Source organism: Boleophthalmus pectinirostris, unplaced genomic scaffold, assembly GCF_026225935.1.
Source record: "Boleophthalmus pectinirostris isolate CB_2022bp ecotype Guang Dong unplaced genomic scaffold, ASM2622593v1 HiC_scaffold_2, whole genome shotgun sequence".
Taxonomy (NCBI): Eukaryota; Metazoa; Chordata; class Actinopteri; order Gobiiformes; family Gobiidae; genus Boleophthalmus; species Boleophthalmus pectinirostris.
In genome coordinates, this window is record NW_026571152.1 from 14,134,017 (window position 1) to 14,158,538 (window position 24,522).

The 24,522-nt window shown below is 41.8% G+C and overlaps 1 protein-coding gene and 1 pseudogene across 1 annotated transcript; both read left to right on the forward strand.

Annotated features, from left to right (window-relative positions):
• The first annotated feature begins 1,198 nt into the window (after nucleotides 1-1,198).
• LOC129409574 (5S ribosomal RNA) lies at nucleotides 1,199-1,316 on the forward strand (annotated as a pseudogene).
• A 15,446-nt stretch (nucleotides 1,317-16,762) lies between these two features.
• On the forward strand, nucleotides 16,763-18,217 carry LOC110155203 (ankyrin repeat domain-containing protein 7-like). Its single transcript, XM_020919259.2, has one exon. It carries the CDS (start codon nucleotides 16,787-16,789, stop codon nucleotides 18,215-18,217), a length of 1,431 nt encoding a protein of 476 aa, XP_020774918.2. The 5' UTR covers nucleotides 16,763-16,786.
• Nucleotides 18,218-24,522: the final 6,305 nt, after the last annotated feature.

Sequence of the window (24,522 nt, forward strand, 5' to 3'; positions counted from 1 at the left end):
CATATGGCTACACAAGAATCATTTGGATTATTTCAGACCAAAAGAGCCAATCTCTGCTGAACTAAGGGATACTTAGGATAGCCTTGAAGACATAATGCAAGATTACGTAAAACATGTCAATGAAACAAAACACAACTCTGAGTATGTTTTTGATGAGATTATAACATATCTTAAAACTCACGATAATCCATTTTGAGTAACACAGGACCTTAAAATAAGAAAGTAATCCAAAGTAAAGTTCGACTATCCTCTCCTCCCCTTCTCCCTCCATTCTGGGCCCGGCTCTGTGACATGCACAGACATAATTGGAACAGACAGGGGGCCACATCACCAGCACAGGCCTGATAAGCGTTAAAGCCACATGACAGCGTACAGAAGTCTATTAGCGGCACTGTGACAGATCACATTACCACTGGGAGTACGAGGCGAGGCGGAGAGCCGGGTGGCCAGTGCGGAGGCCTGCTTGGCTCCTCTGATGGGCCATTTTAAGCCATTTGCCCAAGTTAATTTTCCGGGCCATAATAAGTGTCACCTTAGACGCCGTGATAGGAGGTGTACAAGAGAAGATCGTATGCATGTGTAATTGACTTCTATCAGGACGCAGCGTGGTGCGAGAGAGGTGGGAAAGATTGGGTTGTGTGCAGTGTAAAACATGATTTGGGAGGTTTGATTGATTGTTAGGGCAGCTAGTATTTGGTTTGTGTGCTCTACTTTGAAAGATCAAGGAATTAGACTTGAACTCGGACTTCACAAATGTGTAAATGGCAGTTTTAAAGGTGCATTGTGTAATTTTGCAAGTGAAGGGTCCATCAAATGCTTTTCTCAATGGAGATGTTATTGCTTTGTCTGGACTGTTTCGCAGTATGGTGTTACCAAGTTGCAGGTCAAATCTATAGAGATCTGACATGTCAGGCTGCCTGTATTTTTAAACAATAAAACCACATGTAATTTAATAAATGTAAGGTGTACTGTGGAACACTGAAGGCAGAGCAATAACATTTCCATAAAAACAAGTAGGTGACAGACCCCCAAACAAAAAGTTACACCCTTGCACCTTGCACCCTTTAGTTCAAAATTTGCTGAGAACTGTGAGAATTCACAGTAGAGGCCGTAGTGCTTCCTAAAGTGGGCGTGAGGGTCATGAGGCACTGAGCTGAGGGTCACGAAATGTGTTCAAGATATCAATTTAAAGGAACTGTATTGTGGCCATACCAGCTTGTCAAAGACTGATCCCATCAGATCTCAGAAGCTAAGAAAGGCCAGGCCTGGTTAGTACTTGGATGGGAGACCACTGGGAAAATCAGGTGCCACATTCTCAAAAACTGTCATTGTGTCCTTAGGCAAGACACTTCACCCACATTGCCTAGTATGAAAGTGATGTGTGCGTGAGTGATGGTGTTGGTCAGTCCCAGGGCAGCTGTGGCTACAATAGTAGCTTACCACCACTAAGTATGGAGTGACTGAATAATTCTCTATAAAGTGTCTTTGTGACATATGTTTGTGAAAAGCTCTATATAAATTAGAGCCCGACCGATATGGATTTTGTTGTGGCCGATATGAAACCGATATAATTGAAACTGGAGCTGCCGATAGCCGATATAAACGCCGATATATTTAGTGATGTAAAAATTCACTGTAAATCTTGAATTGTTTAAAAAACTTAGGTTTGGCTCTAGTGGATTCTAAATTGGGTTTATTTAAGCAACATTTATTGTTATTCTGACTCTTTACATCATATTTACATACAGTAGATTGGCCTAATGGCATTTTTGCATCACATTCTAGCTACTAGTGATGGGTATTCCAGTTTTTTTTTTTTTGGAGAACCGGCTCTTTTGGCTCGACTCACTAAAGCAATTGGCTCTTTCGGCTCCCAAGCGACTCTTGAGATTGTTTTGTTGCAAGCAGGACTAAACCAAAACTGAACCAGGACTGAAAAAGGACTAAACCAGGACTAAAACAGATTTAAACCATGTGTAAAACAGGACTAAACCAGAACTGAACCAGGACTGAGTGTCGGGACTCGGTTCTCTCCCTCACTCGAGCCCAAGATTAGTCCTGGTTTATTCATTTTATGCTGAACTGCAGCCAAATATGCACTTTTTTTTTTATCCTATGCACACGCAGATTTCTGAAAGTTTCGTTTTCAGCCGCTGCTGCTGTCAAACTGCGAGTCTACAAGCGGCTTGAAGAGAAAAAGTGAGAAAAAGAGAAAACACAGCTCCCAATAAGAAGCAGGCTCCCGTTGTTTACTTCAAAGAGCCGGCTCTAAGAGCCGCTTCGATCACGACCGACCCATAACTTCTAGCTAGTAAAGAAACTACCGCTATTAGCCTTTAGCCGTAAAAACGTGCGCACCGCGGTAATTAATTATATGCATAAATGTAGATCATTCACACGTCTATTCACAGCTCATTTACATCAATGCAGGTCCAATAACAAATATACGGCCAATATAGTCACTTTACAATAGACCAATAGAAAACAGCCTGTTTGTGTGCGGGAGCTACAGCAGCTAATCGCTAATAACAAATAGCCAAAACTAGCTTCAAAGATGACATATTTCCAACACTCAGCGCTCACACAGGCTCCTCCTCACATCACAAGTCTGCACTAATAAATGTCCTTTTAATTCAGACTCAAACCGATTGTCCGTAAAAAGAAAATAATCTCAGTGTTGCACACCGCTGCGGGTGTAAACAAACACACGTGAGTTAAGTGACGTGACTCTGGGGTTGTGTTCAGGGACAGTACGGACACAGACACAGACAAATTACACGGGCAGATAAATACTGATGTGGAGCCACATATGAGGACATTTATCTGTCTGTAAATTGGATTAAATGAACATAATGTAGAGAGTCTAAGCTTTATAACGAGGTATAACATGCCCACGTGAAATATCGGCCCCTATCAGCAAGCCAATAGCCGATATGTCTCCAGGTGCCCATATCGGCCAATAATATCGGCCAGCTGATATATCGGTCGGGCTCTAATATAAATAAAAACTTACTTACTTACTTACATATGCCACCTGATATTACAACCACAACTGAATCTGGGTTGTCATAGCCTTAACATGCATATAGATTTTTCTCAGTATATGGATATTTGTATACGTGTTTTGCACAAGGACACAAGGGCAGTGCGCATTGCCCGAAGAAAATCATGTCTGTGAGCACTGATGCCACATGCTGATCACTGGCTTGGGGATCTAACCGAGCACCTCCAGCTCACTTCCTTCAGTTGTGTTAATATGTTTTGATCACAGACACAGCATTTAACAGCCTCTGCCACACGTGTAATACAACTCTGTGTATTGATCCAGTCTTATGGATTCAGCCACTTCATTAGTGTAACATGCCACAGTCACTTTCAGTATACAACAGACAGTATTCTCATACAGCAGGTTCACAATGGACAAGTTTATAGATGATTTGCTGTCATCATCAGATAAGCTAAGGTTTTCATGTTTTTCTAATTCTGACTTGGTTTGATGGGGATAGTACCTGTGGTAAATATTTATCATATTAATATCAGTTTGTGTTTGCATTTATTTTTATCGGTCTATAGTGCAAATTTTGTCTCTTGTATCATTCCAGTTGCAAGGTAACAGTTATGGAACTACATCTATGTATGTCACATCTGTTACCCATGTACAACAAGGAAGTAAATTAAAAAATCTAGGCACATTTTTAGTAAAATTCTGAATCTAATATTAACTGTTTTATTGAAATGTGCAGTATTGTTTTTCCACTACTTTTAGACACATGCAGACAAGGACTGTTGTAAGAAATTCAAAGCAGGCTTACAACAATAGCTTCAAAGTTGAGATGCTTCTAAGTGAAAGCAATTTGAGCACACAAATGATCAGATTGAGTCTGGAAAAATAATGAGATCACAAGGTGTTTTGATGCCTGCAGGGAGAGTAGAAGTAGTAGTAGTTTTAACATATACTTTACATAATATAGCAATACTTTTGGTTGAATATTGGAATGTTGTGTCCACTTAAACCGAGAGAATGGCATCCCAGAGCACCCACTTAATGGCTTTTTTTTTTTTTTTTTCAACCCGACAACCTCTTGTTTCTTCTCAAAAAAAATATAAAAATAATAATAATAATTTTACAGGAACAAAATAGCCCTGGCCACATTTTAACAGGACATGTAAGATAAATTAAAACAATAAAGCTGTTTTCAGGAATTTGAAGACTTAGATGCATTACATGACTTTTCTGGTCTAGAGTCTGTCAAATGCTTTTCTCCATAGAGATGTTATCGCTTTGTCTGGAATGTTTCACAGTATGGTGTTAAACTTTTCTATCTTCATGGAGCCCAATCCAGGCCAGGTTACAGGTCAGATCTGTGGAGAGGCGGCACATCACAGTCAGAATCCCTGTTTTTCTAGGCAAGAAAATCACCCGTAATTGAATAAATGTTAGGTAGAGCTGTTTAATATCATACTGTGGAACATTCCAGGCAGAGAAGTTACGTATCCATAGAAACAAGCAGGTGATGGACCCCAATCAAAATGTTACATAATGCACCTTTAAAAGGACTTGGCTTCAAGCCCTGGGGTTTCAAAATGACCGCTCATTCAAGTCACTGGACCGAGCTCAGTGATGCATGATTCCAAATTAGCCTTTAGCCCGGCAAGATACTTCCAGTAGCTGTGGGCTGATAGAGCATGTGTAGTAGTGCTCTTTTCTCCCGCAGGCACTCACCAGCAGTGTTGGGAGTAACGCGTTATAAAAGTAACGAATTACAGTAATGCATTGCTTTTTGCTGTAACGCAGTAATGTAAGGCATTACAGGGGAAAAAATTTTAATATTTTACTCGGTACAAATGTGAGTAACGCGCGTTACAATGCTTTTTTAACCTGGATCGAAGTGGTGTGTTTTTCTTCATACAAATTCGCTAAAATCACCGCGATATCAGCAGCGGGGAAACGCCGGAGACGTGGCCGCGTAGACCTTCAGGTAACCGCGGGTGAAAGGACCGACACAGAACTCTACGCTGTTTAGACCTGGCTTAGACCTGGGTCAGTTCTGGTTTAGACCTGGTTTACAGTCGTCCGAAGTGCTGTATGTTTGCAAGTTTTCTCCCCGACAAAACCCACAACGTCGACAAAACATTCTGCACTGACAAAGGCTCCTGCGCTCGCACCCAAAAGGCAGAGGAAGATGCTCACTATCGCACAAAAAGTTGGACTTCTGGACACGCTGAAGGAAGGTAGAAGTTAAGTGCTGTAGCAGAGTCTTACACCGGGTCGGGTACCCGCAAATAGTTGCTGAAATCAGGGCCGCGAGCCTGCGGAGCACGGTGTCCATAAAGCGCGATCGGGCGACAGCCGCTCTTACCTCCATGAGGTGCAGAGCAGAGCCACTCCTTTCTCCTGCGGTCACCTTCGAGCCCGTCCCGACAGTGAGTCCTGTTTTAGTCCTAGTTCAGTTCTGGTTTAGTCCTGGTTTTGTTCTGGTTTAGTTCTGGTTTAGTCCTGTTTTAGTCCTAGTTCAGTCCTGGTTTAGTCCTCCTCTTCAGTCCTGGAATCAGTCCGAGGTTAGTCCTGTTATAGTCCTGGTTCAGTCCTGGTTCAGCTCTGGTTTAGTCCTGGTTTAGACCTGGTTTAGACCTGGTTTAGTCCTGGTTCAGTCCATATACGGCGCAAAAGTTCAGCATCTTCGCAGTTATTTTGGTGAGAGTAACTTAAAGTAATGCAATAGTAATGTAATGCCTTACATTTTAAATGCAGTAATATTGTAATGTAACGAATTACTTTGAAATGACAGTAATAAGTAATAAATAACGCATTACGTTTTTAAAGTAACTTGCCCAACAGTGCTTGCCAGTGCATGTGAGCACACGCATGGAGCACAGCCTTATGTATCACATGATTGCTTTGACCAATCAGAGCGAGCGGAGCAGAACAGTGCCAGAGCTAACCATTATAAAGTGTTTTTTAAAGACAACTGAAGGATTTTAGCTGAGAAAAAGTTGATCTAAAAATAGGTAAAAATCGCCACAAAATCCGACATTTTTGAAAGTTGTAGGTGCCCTGTCAGCCGAACACGTGCAGTTTGTGATTACATTGCACTCTGTGAGAAAAATCCTGTCTCAGCCCAGGGGATTTTTTCCGCTGAAGTACCAGTGAGTGGCCACTACCTCAACTGGACAAGCAGCAACACCCTATCCCAATTTTAACAGGTCCATGCTTGACTTGGACTTGAGGCCAAACACGTACAACACAGCTGGTTTGCACCAATGAGCCTTTACCTCTAAATATTCAAAATGTCCAGGATATCATGGGGGGAAAAATGAATGCAAAACTGATATCTGAAACCCCAGCGGGCATTAAGATCAAGATAAGCTTGTTGCACCTCATAGATGTTCCTGAGAGTGCCGTGCTTTGACTATTCACCCTAATGACACTGAAGGATGGGTCAAATGCAGAGGACAAATTATCCTATAGACCCAGTTGTAAAACATGCCCGTCTTGCTCTGTGATTGCAGCATTCATGTGTGATTTCTTGACACCCCTGCAGTGGAAAAGCCATTTGCCTTAATTGTTTTAGCTCTCGGTGAGGCTGTGGCGCGTGTAAGGGGAGCCTCTGTGCCGGGACAGGTCGTGAACCTGATCACTTGTACATGTTTTATAGCTGTTACTTTATAAATTATTTCCAGCATAGATCACGTTCACACAGCTTCAGTTACGGCTAACATCTTTTAATGATATTAACAAATCTGTGGCTCTCGTGTTTCAGCTCTATCTGGAAATCTTAAACGCCTCCACGGTAAATACGTGCTTATGATATTATCAGTGGTCCATTGTGGCCGGGGGGATCGGATGGCTATTCAAAGTGGGCCCGCACTGCTAATAACTACCACCATAAAGACTGTTGACTGGCTCGCTGCTGATGGGATGAAGAATATGTTTTTAAAAAAAAACACCACTGAGGAAAATTGTGGCTATAAATATACATTGACTGTGTGTGTGATAGTGAAAACATCACTTATAGTATATAATACGTAGTGCAGAGAGGTATTGTGTATAAGGCAGACTATTTTGTCCAAACAAATTCTATACCTAACCATTTTCACAATTTTAGTTACTGTAAATCCTTACTCTAATTCCATCATGTCTGGATGTCATGAAGAATCTATGTATATACATTACGGGTCAAAAGTTTTAGAACACCACACTTTTTCCAGTTTTTTACTGTTTATTGTTGACCAAAACGTATTCTTATGATTCATCAAAATGTCCACCTTTGGCAGATATAACAGCTGAACACACTCATGGCATTTTTTTTTACAACAGAAATATATTCTTATATTCTTCAGAAAGTTCTTCACAAGTCTGTTACAGAAGTTCCCATAAATGTGTGGCACTTGTAGGTTGCTTGGCGTTCACTCTTCTGTCCAGTTCATCCCAAACCAGCTCGATGGGGTTTAAGTCTGGAGACTGTGCTGGACACTCCATGTTTTCAAGCTTTACCATCTTCCTTTTTCCTGAGGTAGTTTGGGCAGAGCTTAGACTTGTGTTTTCATTTCCATTTCAAATTTTTCACTGGACCTCCACGACTTGAATTGTAATAAATAACTGGAAAAGTTAGGGTGTTGACCAGAAGTGCATATATAATCAAATGCAGTATATAAGATTCATAAGAATGAGCTGCATGTGAGTTCTTCTCTATAACTGGATTCTCTATAACACTTGTGATGTCATGTGGTAATTCAAGATCTTCACTAGAATCATTTGGCTAATTTCAGCCCTGAAATTTGCCCATGTCTACTGAACAAAAGGTAAAACGTAGCTGTTAACTTGAAAACTACCACTTCAGGAATCACAAGGTGGAACTGAGTATTTTGTGCTTTGGAGATGAAGACAGATGAATAAACCAGGAATACTCAAACATGTGAAAGAAACTAAACTCAGCTCCAGGTATGTTTTTGACAAGGTAACATTAATATACTCGAAATCCCATTAAAAGGAGCTTAACCTTTAAAGTATTGAAGCCAGAATGAAGTCCTGCGTGTTTTCAAAAGCTGAACCAGGAAGCACGTGGTTAATGGGTGGTGTAGTAGACGACCATTTCAAGCGATCTGACGCATTGTAAATATCTCCATCAGTGGAGGGCGGCTCGAGGTGGCGGAGATGAGTGCCGTGAAATGAGAGAAGTCGGCTCACGCTGGTGATGTCATCAGACGAGGACGACAGGGTGACAGCCAGAGGAGTGTGTCATATCTCCCTCCATGCTTTGCTTATGCCACAAATTTCATACACAAATTTCAAATACCAAAACTGCACAGGAAAACAACTTTTAACTGCATGAAAAGCATTGCTTCTTAATACATTCTGCATGCTAGTTGCAATTAGCTTTACCATGACAGCAAACTCTGCTCTGGCCTCTGAAAGTTGTGAATGACGCTTATAAACTCATCACAGTTGATAATTAGGATGCTGAGAATGCATTTTTAAGACAGTAAGAATCAGGTACAACGTGTTTTCACACCAATATTGATCATGGCAAAATAATCTTGGTTTCAAATAGGATAATCAAAGCACGCCGATTTTTTTGGCCATACCGACTTCTCCAGAGTCTGATCTCGTCAGATCCCAGAGGCTAAGCAGGGCCGGGCCTGTTTGGTACTTGGATGGGAGACCATTGGGAAGTCCTGTTGCCAGAGTGGGGCTCCTGTGGAAAAAGCCATCATTGCGTACTTAGGCAAGACCCATATTGTCTTGTAAGAAAGGTGTGTACGCACATGATTGCACTGAAAAAAATAATAATAATAACAATATCTAGCTAAATTAAAATTACTAAATTAAGAACTTTTTACTTTATTTGAGTAAATTCAACTTGACTAATAAAATTATTTACCAATGGAATAAGTCTGTTTTTCTTAATTCAAGCAACATTAGATTTAGTTTCTTATTTTAAGTGCCAAAAGTTCTTGTTTTTCTTAGTGTTTCTTAGTCTTTAAGTGTAGCGAGATGTACAGTCAAAAACTCTTGCTCCACTGGCAGATAACTTTACCTGTCAAGTGAAATTTATTCAAATCATGATAACATGTTTTAAATTCAAGTCGTCTTAACTTTCACTTTGTGGAACCCGTCAGACCTCGCAGCATTAGGATCTGTTGGCTCAACAGTAGACGGTACTTTTTTTATTTAACCAATCGCTGCTATTTGGTCATGACGTATGTAATGTACCGCTAACGGGGCTAACTGGTATATTAAGCTTTTCCCAAATCCTGTAAGAAGAAGGGCAATAACATCTTTCCACTTGATAAAATTCACCAAACATTCTCTTTGTTCCAGCTTTAAATCCTTGATCTCTGGAATCGTTGCCAACACAGAATCTATGGCTTCGTCTACATCCATCTCAACTGCTTTGTTTATTGTTGTGCTGTACCACAAAAGAGACCCAGTCATTCACAGCTCTTCGCTGATTGGCTGGTGCGCGGTCTACAACTTCCGGGCTTCTTGTGAAACCATGTATTCCAATTCCTGACCTATGGAGAAAAATGAAATTGTGCGGAGGCACTAGGCGGCCCCAGACTGGCGAGGAGTCTTCATGCATGTTTGAGCAATCTTTAACCACTTACATTCAAAACAGCACACACATCATACAACACCCATTTTCACCGCTACTGGCATACACCTACTGCTCTGTTACTGTATTCTCCAGTTTGATCTTCTTAATCAGTGATGTGCGTAGAATTCTGTAGTTGTGTGTAGTCATTTTGGCACAAATTTACCTAAGATGTTTCTTCTCCACAAATTCAAATTCTTGCATACTTGCATCAACAATAACATGGTTTACCCTCAGCCTCTCCTGCTCTCCTCACATCTGGTGCCTGCTCCTCTGAACCTCTTGAAAAGACGTCACAGCCAATGACTCTCCCCAGCCGTGGGATCAGAGCAGACGGGCCCGCTACCTCCAGGTACTACACTACAGCTGTGCAAACAATATTAAACAAACACCAAAAGGAAGTCAGTCATTCACCCAGAAATTAGGCCAATGTCGAGATGAAAACACAGACTGCGCCTCTTGTAATTCAATCTCCTCTTTCTCCAACCACGGCCCAAACTAGAACATTTACTGCTGTTGGAAGAACTTGGAATCATGCTCTCCAAAGTCAATATGAACCAAAAACGTCCAGCATTCAGTAGTTACGTTAAGTGCAGTCATATGTACAATCATAACCTCATTGTCATTTTGCTCAACCTTGAACTTTGAATGAGTCCTGGAACCTAACAAGTACATTCTTGTGTGACATGTAAAAAGTTTGCTTCCCTTCATTAACTTAAAACGTAATGCAGTGCTATTCCAGGACAATAAAGTGTACCAAACCTTAGCCTCATAATGTGAAAAGTGTGGTTAAACAAATTCTTAGTTTGTAAATTCTCCTGCATGATTTTACTTAAAGGTTGTATGGAGGATTTTTGTTTGTTTGTTTTTGTTTCAAGTTGTCAATGATAGCATTATAGAGATGCAGTAGCCTTGTAATTATGATGACCAAAAAAAAGAGAATAAAAATTCATCAACTCTGGACGTGGTGGGGCTAAACATTTGCCAATAGATAACGACACTGCCTCGTTATCTGTTAGCTGACAGGCTGTCAATCAATCTCCCTACGTTTCTAGCGTAACTGATTTGCCTGCGCACCGCCGGTACGTGGTTTACGTACGACTGTCACGCAGTCCACAGACGCAAGACGCACAGACGCTGTTTACTCCACCAACGCAACAGTTCTTAGCGGCTTTTTTTACCTATATCTTCCTCGCAGTTCGCACAAAGTTTGTTGCAATGGCGACAAGAATCCAGGAGCAGTTAGCTGCAAAAGAAAGTCCGTTTTTGAGGTCGCTGAAAGAAGAAGACAAGGGGAAAAGCAGCGAAGCCAAACTAAGGTGATTCTTATAGATTCATTCCAGCGATGGCGCGACTGAAGCAGACACAGGGTCTAAAGACTGACGCATTGGTCGCCAAATTACTCCTAGACAGGTCACTTCTGCTTATTATGAAAACGTACTTTGTTTCCAAGAGCTAGTCAAACGTTTTTCAGGACACAAAAGCGATATCCTATGTCTGAAAATGTAATTTTCAAGGCAAAGAAAGAGTCCGCTTGCTGCTGCGTGTTGTAGCTAGTTCATTCGCACGGAATCTCCGCGCAACCTTCTCTGCTCCCCTTTCCTGCTCCTGTCCCCGCTGCCCGATCCGCTCTTCCCCCTGCTCCTCACTTCTCCGGGCACGGAATCTCCGCGCACCCGCTCCTCTCTCCTCTCTCCTCTCTCCTCTCCCTGCTCCGCTCTTCTCCCTGCTCCTCACTTCTCGTCCGCGAACGAAATGTCCGCACACCCGCTCCCCCCGCTCCTCACTTCTCCGCCTGCCTAACCAACACTGTAGTTAGTTGTTTACAAGTCATGTGCAGCTCACCGGCTGTAAACAAACCTGTTTCTGGCGTAACGAGGAGGCGGGAGGAGGCGTTTCTACGTAGGGAGCTGTAGGGGAGGGGGGGTGGTTTCACGCATGCGCAACATTTGAAAAAGGACAAACAGTCGCTGGATTTCTCGTTCCTTGGAAAATCCTCTATACAACCTTTAAGTTTATGACCGTTCCTGGCCTTTTTGGGTAATCCATGAAGCATCTATCTGTCTATCTTTTATCGTGTTATTGTTAACTCAACCTATGACCTGGATTCTGAACTTTTAAAATAATCACTCATACAAAACAATGGGCAGAGAAAGGTGGTAGGTGAAAACATTTTCTGAGCATTCCAGCCTCAAATGCAGGACAATGCAGTATTACTCAAACATGCGTTAATCAAAATACACATCTGAGTAAGCCGGTAATGAGGGAACACTGAAAAGGTTTCAAAGGTAGTCATCTGGACACTGTTTATGAAATTAAGATGTTGACTTACACCCATCATCATTTTTACTTTTATAGTACTGGTCTGACTAGTAGCATTAGTCAGTGACAGTGGAAATCTCTTCGTATTAAAAACTACCTTTGAAACCTTATACCTCCTTGGACCACTGCTGGACAAATTAGGCATCACACCCAGTTAAATGATTAATTGCATTCATTTATTGCAATTGTTATCAACTAATTTAATAAGTGAATCACCATTAACTGGTTTAAGTCATGGAAACGGGAAACGGCCTGTATCCGTTTTTCCATTATTCATTTAAACACAAAACCGAAAACTGCAAAAAAACAATCATAATCCATTTTTATCATTTTGCTTTTAGAGACAAATAATGAAGAAAACTGTGTTTTTTTTATTTTTTTTTTTCATTTTCTTATTCTTGGTTTTACATTGAAAAACAAATGAACGGATGATACACGGATTTAATTATACTAGCACAATCAATTTGTACTGGGGCAAGACAAAATAAAGTTAGGTACAGGGCCTTTAAATACAGTTAAACTCAGGTCAGCTCAAAACACATCTATACCTTTCTTTTTACAAGCTGATGGGAGGGGCAGCTGCTGTTTACAAGGTGATACATTTTAATTGCTTTAGACAAATTTGTTTTTGAGTTGAGCTTCAAAAATCCAACATGTAAGTGATCCTGGAGGACGAGCAGAAGAGGCGTGTCCTCCGGGAGAGCTGAGATGTGGCGTAATGAGTGGTGCTAATAACAAAGACAGATGTGTGTGTTTAAAACACTTACTACTGCATGCTTAAAGAGGCAAAGAGCACATTACAGAGTCCTCTCCCTATCCGCACATGCTCACACAGCCTCTAGGGGGCCCCATCAGCTCCCTCTCAAGATTAGCAGCGACTGGAGCAAGGTCAGAGCTGTGTGTGAGAGAGGAACTATGTGGGCTGTACCTCCAAGAGCACTGCACCATGGACCTTCTCTATGGAGCAAGTCACAGTAATGCTGTGAATGGACAACAAATGAAGCCAATGTTTGAGACAAAAGTTTAATGAAATTTGGGCCACAACAGTGACCAGCCCATGTCCCATTCATTTTTCTCATAGACTTAAAAAAAAGAGATCATATTAAAAGTGTGAAAGCTTGCTCAGGGATAGTCAGCTACATGGTAACAAACATAAGACCTACAATTGTATGTAAAATCTTTTTCTGACATCTTATAAACCACAAGTTATTATTAAAACATGTTGCAGAATCTTGCCATTTAAACTCCCTTTTTGGACTTAAAGCAACTATGTTGTGGATATTAGTTAGCATTTAGCTGCTTAGCCTCTGCAATATCTTTGAACGCTTAATATTTAATTTTTCAAAAAGTCTATGGGAAAATTGAACGGCATTTTTACTTCCTCAACCTGAGCAGCTGGTCACTGTGGAGCTCCATTAGTCATGACCAATATTTAAATCTGATAGGCTCTTTCCATGCAGCCATCCTGCTAGTTCCGAGTCTCTCAAACCTGCTGTCCACTGTCTTCTTATCAGCAGGTTACAGGTTATTATTATTAGGATTATCACACACAGTATTAAGACTACTATGTAAATGCTTTACCACAGGAAACATGTGTGCTTATAAAAATAGGTATTTATGTCTAAAAGATAATGCTAACCTAATGTAGGTCTCAAAACAACTTTATGAAAATATATCTAATGACATGTGAATTGTTTGTTGCGCAAGATCATTCAGACTGTAGCTCTATTTTATTTAACATCACTAATTCATTTTAATTTCAGTTAGGATTAACTTCAAGACACAAATAGGCGAGTTTCAGCTGACGTCATTGTTATTAAAAGCCCGCGTTGCATGCTGGGAAATATTTTGGTCAGAGGCAAGAAACATGGTAGCGTCAAACACAGTGCGTAACCTTGCATATTTCTCCCCGATAATGGTAAATTCCTGCTGCATTATCGGATGCACAAATAGAAGCACAGAAGACGGAAAATGTCTTTTTCGTATTCTAAGTGAAAAGAACCGCTAACGGCGAATTAAATGGCTTTCAAACATTCGCAGAGCAAACGCAGAAGATCCTAGCAAACCGTGGACTCCAACAAGTTCAACAACAAACAAACAACAAATCGAGACTCTTGGAGGCTTTCATCTTTTCTGCTGTGAATGGCCCAGGAGTTTCCACCAAGTCATTGTGGATATCGCCAAAGTGAATATTTGGCCAGGTAGTTGGCGATTCGACCAGAAATTTGGTTTGGTCCACGATTTGTAAGGGTTGAAAAGGGGTTGATCACAGTCTTCTGAAGTCTTGTCTACACAATCTTGACAAGACTGATTATGTATCCGTAACTTGCTGTCCACTGCCTGGTATTTATATATAGATTAAACTTAGCACTAGTTTTCAATAGACAATGAATGGATCGGGAAGTGCGACTCCACATTTTGTGAGAGAACTTGAACTAGCCAGGCGGCTCAGTGAAATGGACTTATTGGTCGAAGTGTTACAACAGCAGAACAAGAGGAATAATCAAGCTTTTGTTACATCTAGTTGAGAAAAAAGCACTTTTGTGATTTTTTTGAGCTCCAGATGCAGTTTTAATTAGTCCCTTGTCAGGAATTTGTCCTCAGTTTGGGCTTAATTATAGGTTTGTGGTCATTAGTTACTACATAGCTGATTAGCCCTGAGAAAGCTGTCAAACTTTAAATATGAATTTATTCATTTATTTATCGAGATGGATTGTCATTAATTGAACAAAAAATCGCGCGAATCCTGCTGTATTCAGTTGATTTAGGAAATCTGGAGATTGCTACGTAATTATCCGAATCCAAAATCAGAGCATTCATAAGAGCAGCCGGTGAAACCCACAACAACAACAAACACATGTGCATTAGCGGATATCACAAACATAACTTGATCATGTCTGCTGATTCATTGAAAAGTTGTGTATAAAAACCTAATTGTTGTGATAGAGACTTATGTGACATGTTGATTCTTGTTGGAAAAAATGTGTTTAATTTGTGTAGTAGAACCATCAGTGTAATGGCAGCACATGGAGGATTCATTGGCCATGTTTACATGATGTTTTTTTAATTCCGATTTAATTATTCTGAATTAATTAATTTGGAATCAAACTATTCTCCTTCGAGTTTACATGGAAATAATAATTCTGAATTAAGGTTTACATGGAAAACACGTTAAATCGGCTTTATTTAATGCCGCCCAACGTCTGGGGATGGGGGAGGGTTCTGATTGGACAGGGACACAAACGTATTTATGTCTACCAGAAGAAAACACACACTTCAGCTGCTACCAGCTTTTTTGTCATGTCGGTTTGTTGTTACGCGTGGGGATGCATACCGCTGTTCCCCAGTTTGTATGGGCGGGGGAACAGTCCGAACCCAGACTTCTGAACCAACGGGAGCAGCTCCAGTTCAGGTCGAGCCCCGATGAGCTGGACCGGGGAGTGGTGTTAGGTGCCTCAGTCTGAGAAGCACTGAGAAGAACTAAGAACATGGAGGATGGACTGCTCAGAACAAGATATAACAAACCAAACGGGATTTGCGCTTCTATCCAGATGTTTGTACCACCTCAGTACCAGCCGCAGTCCTGGAGCACAGAAGACAGGAGCGGGCACAGCACATTCTCACTTTTGCCGCACAGATCCACTGGTTTTGCTTGCCCCCGTCTGGACCCAGCACATGGAGAATGAAGCCTATAGACCTGTCTGACCAACCTGCTCGGAGGACGGCAAAAGACCGAGGAGGGGCTGCACTCTATAGTGAGTGCTCCCGTGCATTTACCGCTGTTACCCAATCTCAGAGCTTCTGCTCCAGGCTGATGTGCAGTGAGTTGTGTAAAGTTCTAGGCCACATACTGCTGTTTTATGAGTTCATGGTGATAACTTGGAGTGAGGACGGATCGCAGTGTTAACGGGGAACCTCGGTACCTTTCGCAATTACATAGGCAACGGGAAACAGAGATACGGGGCACAAACTTGATACAAACTTTTTCACCATATTGCAGTGCGTCATCGTGTCAGAAGCGTGATCCAACGCGCATGTGTTGAATGACCGGAATTATTTTTTTTAGCAGAATAAACGTTTACGTGATTGCAAAATAATTCGGATTTAAGTTTAATTCTGAATAAGTTTAATTCTGAATAATCATTAGGAATTAAGTGTTTACATGATCTTTTTAAAGCTGAATTTGTTTTTATTTGGAATTAAATTATTTTTAATTGGAATTAAAGGTCTCATGTAAACGGGGTGATTCTCAATGGATAATCATGTTTGAAACCCATGAAATCAAACAGTCTTTCAGAATCAGTTTGCAGCTGATGTCATCAACATTCCCTCGGGGGTGACGCTAACTGGAGCCACTGCTCTGTCTGTGTTAGCACGAACTACAAAAGGGGACCTGATTTGTGCTGTTAAATAAGTCCATTTCAAATTTAATTCAAGTTAGTATTCACTCTTACTTTTTGTTGTAAATCAAATTCCTAAACAAGACCATGAACGTTTGTATTGATCACAGGCTAATGAAACTGTGTTTTTAATTTTACATTATTATTATTATTATTTTTTTTTTTTTTAAACTAGCCTTCTCTGTTTGCTAATGAATGCACTGTGTCACCATGGTAACTGCTGAACATTCTTCCCTAATGTGATGTCACTAGCACCAGTGACTGTTGCTAGCACCGTTGCCATGACAGTTAGAATGTTGCTTTGAGTTTGTGTGTAATAAAGCAAAAAAAAAGTGTGTGGGTAGAGAGCACAGCTGAAACAGACAGAACATATAAGAGACACAAGAGATAGACAGACAGAATACACTGCACTTCAGACAGACAGGCTGAGAATTTTTTATTTTTTTTATCTTAGCTACAACTTCTAAAATGTGGAGAAGACTGAAAAACTTTTTCAACTTTACCAAGGAAAATAATACTTGGACTGGTGATAACAGTAGCACTGTGAGCTACCAGCTGAGGGCCAGTGACCTTGGGAAGGTTCACAAGGCTGCATTAAAGAGAGACTTGGTCAAATTAGAAGAACTACTGACCAAAAAGAAGCAAGACATTAATAAGCTGGATAAGAAACAGAGATCTGCGGTGCATAATGCAAGTGCTTTTGGCCATGATGAGGTGCTACAGTTCCTTGTAGAGAGACATGCCAATCTGAACCTTCTTGACAACAACAGTCAATCTGCCTTAATGAAGGCGATACAGGGTGGGCATCAGACCTGTGTTCGTATCCTCCTGGAGAATGGTGCAGATCCCATCCTGAAGGACAACAATGGTAACACAGTGCTCCATATGGCTGTTAGAAACTTGTGTGTGCCCACAGCTGAACTGCTCCTGGAGTATGGTGCTCTAATAAATGCCCCTAATGCACATGGTTTCACCCCGCTGAGAATGGCTGTCCAGCTAGACAGTACTAAAATGGTGGAATTTCTTTTGTGTAATGGAGCTGATGTTAATGCAACAGATAGCGCCAAAATATCACCTTTAATGAAGGCTGCTGAAAATGGCCAGTACAACATGCTGCAACTGCTTTTAGCACACAATGCCTGTATTACTCTAGAGGATGACAAAGGATGGTCTGCTATGGACTATGCCATGAAAAACGGACACAACACTTGTGCTAAGCTCATCTTTACAAGGCTAAAAGTATATTATCAGGGTTCTGAAAACCAAAATCAAGGACAAAATGACACTGACATCTCCAACAATCCTGAGTCTGTCCCATTCAAAGCATCCAGGATGCCAGTGAACCAGGATGAAGGTTCACTTGGAAAAGAGGAGCAGAAGAGTGACGGGGACTGCCCAGAAAGACTCCCAGAATCTGGGGAATGTGAGAGCTTCACCACAGAGAAAGTGGATATGGAAAATGATCTGCTGGAAATCATAACGGCCAAGTGCACCATGGGGCAGAGTCAGCTGAAGTTAGAAAGTGAGATCGCAGATCAGAATACAACACTGATGTGCAATAACACTAAAGAAAGGCTCAAGAGGACAGAGGAACAGCTTGACCATGAGATCCAAGAAAACCAAAAGCTGAAGCTAAAAATGATAATCCTGAAGCAGAAAGAGAACCACCTTCTAGAGGAGAACGAGTCCCTTAAAAACCGGGAGAGAGAGTACCTTCAGGAGACATCCACGCTAAAGAAGCAGCTCGCCTTTCTGAGAAAAGATCTGGAGGAGCTGTCCAAGAACGTAGGCAACGTGACTCAATATTGCAACAATCTGGAAAATGAGAAGACCAGTCTCCTAAGGAAAATGAACAAACTCAAAGAAATGCTGACAGAGAGTGAAGACAAGTCTTGCTGAGTCCATCTCCGGGAAACCTGGGACTGAAGCAGAGTGTAGGGATTTCCCAACTCAGTCACATCAGACCAGAACAGAGCCAAGGAGCTGAGGACTTTCTTTCCCAGATGTGTCATGAGTTGGACAGCAGCATCTCAAGTGTGTCAAGTTGAGTGGTTCCACTGTAAAAATGGAGATGCCCTCAGACCACTTGTCCTCCATGAACAGAACCAACCTGGAGCATCATTCAGATGCCCAACAGTGGGCATCTGGATCTGAACTGTCTGGCATCCTAACAAGGTATCTTCACAAATGTATGATTAACCAGTTGTGATTTGTTAATGTGCTGTTAGCAAATTACAATTCACTAATCAATACAACTCCAACCAGCATTAGAAAATAAATAAATAAATAAAAACATTGAAACGAGTTCATGGATTGATTTTTAAAGCACCCATTATATTATATTATTATTATTATTATTATTATTGTATAGCTTTTAATCTCCATTAAATAAAATGTTCATTGTGACTGCATGCATGTGTATCAGAAAAAAGTTATGTGAGTTTAATTTTTAATTTTTTATAATTATTTTTTTTTTTTGTCAAATATAATTCCTTCTGCTTCTAATAGATGGCAACATAATTCATGTTGTAGGTATGTTAAAAATACTGTTGAAACATAGTGCCACTTATGAGATTATTTTGATTGTTCCATATGAAGCAAAATTCACTCTTGTGAGCTTTATGCCATATCAGAAAGGGGTTACCTCCTCAAAATATTCCTGTATTTTGTTTATTATTCATCTGTCTACATCTCCAAAGGTCAAAATGCTCTGTTCCAGTTTGTGATTGTCAGGTAGTGCTAGATTTCAAGTTAATAAATACCTTTTGTTTAGTAGACCTGGGAAATTCCAGGGATGAAATCATCCAAATAATTCTAGTGAAGGTGTAATGAGTTTAAAAACACAGTGGAGCACTTCCTGTATTACCACATAACATCACAAGGTGGAACAGAATGTTTACGTTTGTGAGAAGAACTCTAGGTATGTTTTTGATGTGGAAACATTATAACAGATAATATGGGCCCTTTAAAGTTCTAAAACAGGGACATAAACTGGTTAAACCATCAACAGATGAACCTGTAATTGGTTTGGTAAATTAGGCCCATCCAGAAATACTGGGGTTGTTTCCATTAAGTTATTTACTTAAATTCAATAATGGGCTATTTTATTTTTATCTATAGGATGACTGCTTTAAATAGGCAATCTGATTTTGATATTATATAACCATAAATGCATTTGTAGATTAACTATGCAAGTGGTGCATTTTACTTTTATAGGGTATTAAACTGCTAAGACATACCATATTTAGATCACTATGTTACGTTTTATTGTTTTGAAAATGTTATATTTGCTGAAAACAACATTAAGGTGTTAGTCTACTAGTTTTATTGCCTCAATTGGGACTTGTGTTTTTCACTTTTCTCATAGACTTTCTGAGAAAAAAAAAATGTAAATCTTGTCATGGCGTGTTATGGGCATTAGAAACCATGTAGCTGTTTTTGAAAAGTCTATGGGGAAAATGAATGGGAAATGTACTTCTCCAATCAGAGTGGGTGGTCACTGTTGAGCTTTATAGAGATTTATTTGATGTGTTCATTGTATTTTACTTTTGTAATGTGAAGCACTTTGGAAACTGTTTGTTGGTGAAATATGTTATATAAATAAAGATGGCTGGATTGGTTAGTACTTGGAGGAGAGACCGCTGGAAAAATCAAGTGTCACAGTAGGAGCACCAGTAGTAGAATGGTGTGTGTTAGTGCTGGTGCACAACGGTTTGCCCCAGGGTGGCTGTGGCTGTAGCTTACCACCACCAGAGCGTGGAGTGAATAAATAATCAAATGTAAAACGCCTTTAAGTGTTCAAAAGCACTGTATAAATCCAAAGTGTTTGAATTATTTATTATTAAATGAGTGAACTTTCTGAGAACATTCAGTAGTTCTGGTCATCAGAATAGTGTTTAAACTCAGAGTGAGTGGCTGGCAGCAGACGGTCCTGGGAGCGTCTTTGTTTGCAGACTGTGCCAAGGTGCTTCCCACGCAGTTGTGTTACCCGCCCGCCCGCCTCCGTGCCCGCCTCCCCGCCCGCCCGACTGTGGCTGCTGCTGCCTGGGCTGGAGATGTGCTAATTGAAAGTTAGGATCACTTTGTGGCCATTACGAGGAAACCGGAGACGTGTTAGCGAGGAGCAGTACAGAGGCACCTGCTGTCAGCGGCTAATTGTGCCAGCGCAAGTGGTGTCTGTCAGGCTGCCATCATGCTAACACAGAGAGCTAACACAGAGAGCTAACACAGAGCAGCACCAGGGGACCCAAGAAAGTGACCCATCCAGCCAGCACACACCCCCGCAGCGGGGCTTAGGTATCTGCTCGTAATTGCATCTAATTATTTGGATGCTTGCTAATGCTAATGCTAACTAATGTGCCCTTTGAAACAGTGGAAAGGCGCTCTCTGATGTGAATGTATTGACTGTATTAGCGCGTGCGTGTGTGCTCACTTACATATGCATCAGCTGAGCGGGGCGCATGCAGACAGCTCACTGAGGAGGCCCACTGTGCTTTTGAGGAGCAATGTATAATCTGATTTAGACTCGAGCTACCTCCTATTTATTTTTAATTGTCCCACTTTAGCATTTAAGAGCTATTGATCCCCGGAAAAGCATTAAGTGACAGAATGACTATTACTGTTGCTGCGCCCTGCTTGGGGAAGCCACATCAAAGGACATTTGAATGTCAGCCACTTTCTGAGGGAATTTGCAGGCAGGTTTGGAGCGGGCAGCCTATGAACGCAAAGGACACACAATAGACAGATGCAGAAACATTTGCAGCTAATCAAAGAATAGCAGCACATTGATTTTCACAGGAAATGTTTGGAGCACCAGGTTTCATCAACACTGCAACGTACTGCACCATATTGGTCCAAATCCCACGGAGCATGTGTCCGGAATATGATAGATGGCTGTTGACTTTTTCTTCTCACACAGATCTGTTTTAAAGGAGACCTCCTCCTCCTTGTGCCACCATCCCCAGATGTTTTGATTAGCAGTGGCTCGTATGCTGGTCAGATCCCGGGATTAATGATAGATAATTTGCCTGAGGTTGGCACAGAGCTCTGCCACGCTGCCAGCCTTTGGATGCCATATGGGCACAAGCAGCTGTTTTCATTACTCTCTCTTGCCCAGATGTGTCAAACAGGATGCCCACTTCAATCCGTAGTCTTGCTGGCACTTGGTGGGGGGTGCTTTCGACTAGCTTGGCAGCTAATTACTTTAATGTAGCCGAGTATGGAGGCCCTGCATGTTTTAAAGGCCTATAACAAACAGCTGAATGCCAGCTGTCACCTCTGTGCACAATGAGGGAAGATGGATAGGTGCGGCGCACTCTGTGATGAGGTGCAGCGCTGAGGGCAGAGCCGCCTCCGCCCCTCCACAAAGAGAAGGTCAAACCAAAAACAGGCTGGAGCTCCACAGCCTCGCGCTGACAACTGCCTCTGCTAAACGGGACACTTTCAGGGCGACCTTGCCCATGTCTTCCACGTTATCCGCGCTCGAAGCAAAAGGCCCTATTGAGAGCTCTGGATGTGAATGCAGAGTGTGAAGGCGAGGTAGAGTGCCAAAGACCACACAGGCGCTGGCAGCAGACAAGTGAAGAGGAGGAGGTGCCAGGACGTCAGCTGGGCCCAACACGGGCCCCACACTCCAGAACATGTGTCCAGGGTGTCCACTTTCCTGCAGTGCGCCGCTCGCATTGTTCACTGATAAATCCTCCCATTAGGCACTAGTGTGTCATTTTTCACAGACCGATCTGCACCCTGTGGTTTGTGTAACACAGTCAAATAAAAGACTTTACTGGGACATTGGCACATGTCAGTGCCTGAATAATACACATGATGTCTTTGTGCGTTCAGTCAATTCCATCATCAATAGGTTTCCATTATGCAGAGATGCCATGTCTATACGCGGCCCTGCTCTATGCCCAGCAGCAGTGCTGTGCTCCTGTGAGGGTGGGTCGACAGCTCCTGTCTGTGCTTTGATATCTCCATCAATAGCTCCATGCACACTGCACCTGCCCAAGTCAATACTCCATCACACCTTCTTCTGAGGCCAGGAAAGGATTAGAGCACCCTGCTCTGCACCACAGCCTTCAAGGAGCTGGAGGTGTCTCATGCGCCGCAGTGTGCAGGGTGTCCCTGCTCTGTCTGCTCAAAGGTCCCCTCCCCATGTTAGTTTATTTATGCAAATTTGTATTTGTACATGTTATTGTCTCAGAAGAGAATTTGTCCTTTGCACTTGACCCAGTGTTCGACCAGTGTCTCAGGGTTACCTGTCACAAGCAGATGATGACCTCAGTGCAGGGCCCAGAGACCGACGGGTCACGAGCACATATCAGGATTAGCCCAATGTTCATGGGTTGATGCCGGAGTAAATGCTGATTTATTTCAGCTTTCTTCCATGTTCCCTTATCAAAAACACGCCTGAAGTTTTCGATGTCATCCATGCATGTTTGAATAATCTAGCAAACTCAACCTTACTGTCCAACGCTCAGCCCACAAGCCTACACTGTCCATGCTCCCACAAGACAATTCTCCATAAATACACAAAAACATGATACAAAACTGTACACAACAGTTTCACAAACAGAAAAACAAAAGTAAAACTTTCCAAAGCAATAAGAGGTAACATGGTGATCTATTATGTGATGTGTCAGTAGTTAACACCCCACAGAAGTAAAATACCCCCTTTTAAGGTCAGATAATCCGAATGAATGCATGTCTTTGTAATGTGTGTGTGTGTGTGTGTGTGTGTGTGTGTGTGTGTGTGTGTGTATTTCACGGGCCTCACAGTGCTCTCTCCGCTGTACTCCATTCAAACCCAGTCACCAGGGTGTTGTTTTGCTGCGCTTGTTTTTGTCAAGTATTGATCTTAATGTTCTCTTGATGCTCGGGGAAAAGATGAGTAGTGGGAGCATTTAGGAAATCAAAGCTACTTCTTTCCGACACGGGCGTCCAGGCTCTCTTCCCTTTGTTCTAGCGTTTGTATTTTGAGTGACATTTTGTTCAAATTACTGACAGTGCCGTGGGGAAGGTGACGCTAAACCTTTTAAACCACGATTATGGAACGCGCGGCGCTCTTCGCTTGATGTGGTGCGAGATTCAAAGTGGGATTTGTTGTGGGAGACTGGAGCATGTAGTGTGCGTTGCCGTGTTCACTTTTTGGGCCCTTGCCTGGTGTCCCTCAGGAGCCTATTATCCTCCTTAACATATGCAGGCACTCGCTGGATTGTGCACCACACTCACTCGGGGAGCTGACACAGGGCGGCTCACAGGGACTCGTACAGCCAGGAGAAGTTTGGAGCAGTCGGCCATGGAAGAGCACAGGGAGATTTGTAAGAATGGTCAGTGCATTTGTTCAACATGGTGGACCGCAGGCTGCTTTTAACAAACTTTTCTTTCCTTGTTCAGCCAACTTTAAAGCATATCTGTGGATTTATTGATGTTAATTAACTGTTGTATCCTGTGTCTTATTGGTTTCTTTGACTATGGTTGTCCTTGTATATTCTGTTTGTGTACAGAACTTACCAGCTGTTAAGTTTTTAAAGTGCATTATAAATAAAGTTGGTATGTTATTATGTCATTTAAACAACACCTTATTTCAGCCTAATCTTGTACAGATACATCAATTCTTAAAGTGATGTAGTAATTATTAATTCAGTCTACAGTCAGACGTTCAGTTCAGTGCAGGGCTGTGCACAAGTGAATTTGCGCAATTTGTGTGTCTTTACATTCCACCACTTCTTTACATTCCACCACTACATGTGCAGCTACACAGAAGGCTCAGTTCTTTAATATTCATGAGGGAACTGGTCCGTGATTGAGGTGGCGGTGTTTCCCACCACGCTTTATAGTTAGGGCGTGCTGCCTTGACTATTAACCACATGAATCCTCACTTTTCACTTTAATAAACACAAATAAACAAAAAGCAAATGGTTTTATATTTTGTTTCCATACTGTAGCGAAAATAAACCAAACGGTGATCTTAAAACCGAGGCACATACCGAACTGTAAATTTTGTGTACAGTTACCCCACTATAAGTGACCACTGGAGCCACAGCTGCCCTGAGACAGACTGATAGAAGTTCCTAAGGACACAACAATAGAACTTAGTCTGAGGGGGAATCAATCTTCTGATCTTCAAGTTGGGAGCCCACGGCTCTAACTACTACTGAGCCACTATCCTATATTTTCAAAATTTCACCTGGTCAGACTCCAGT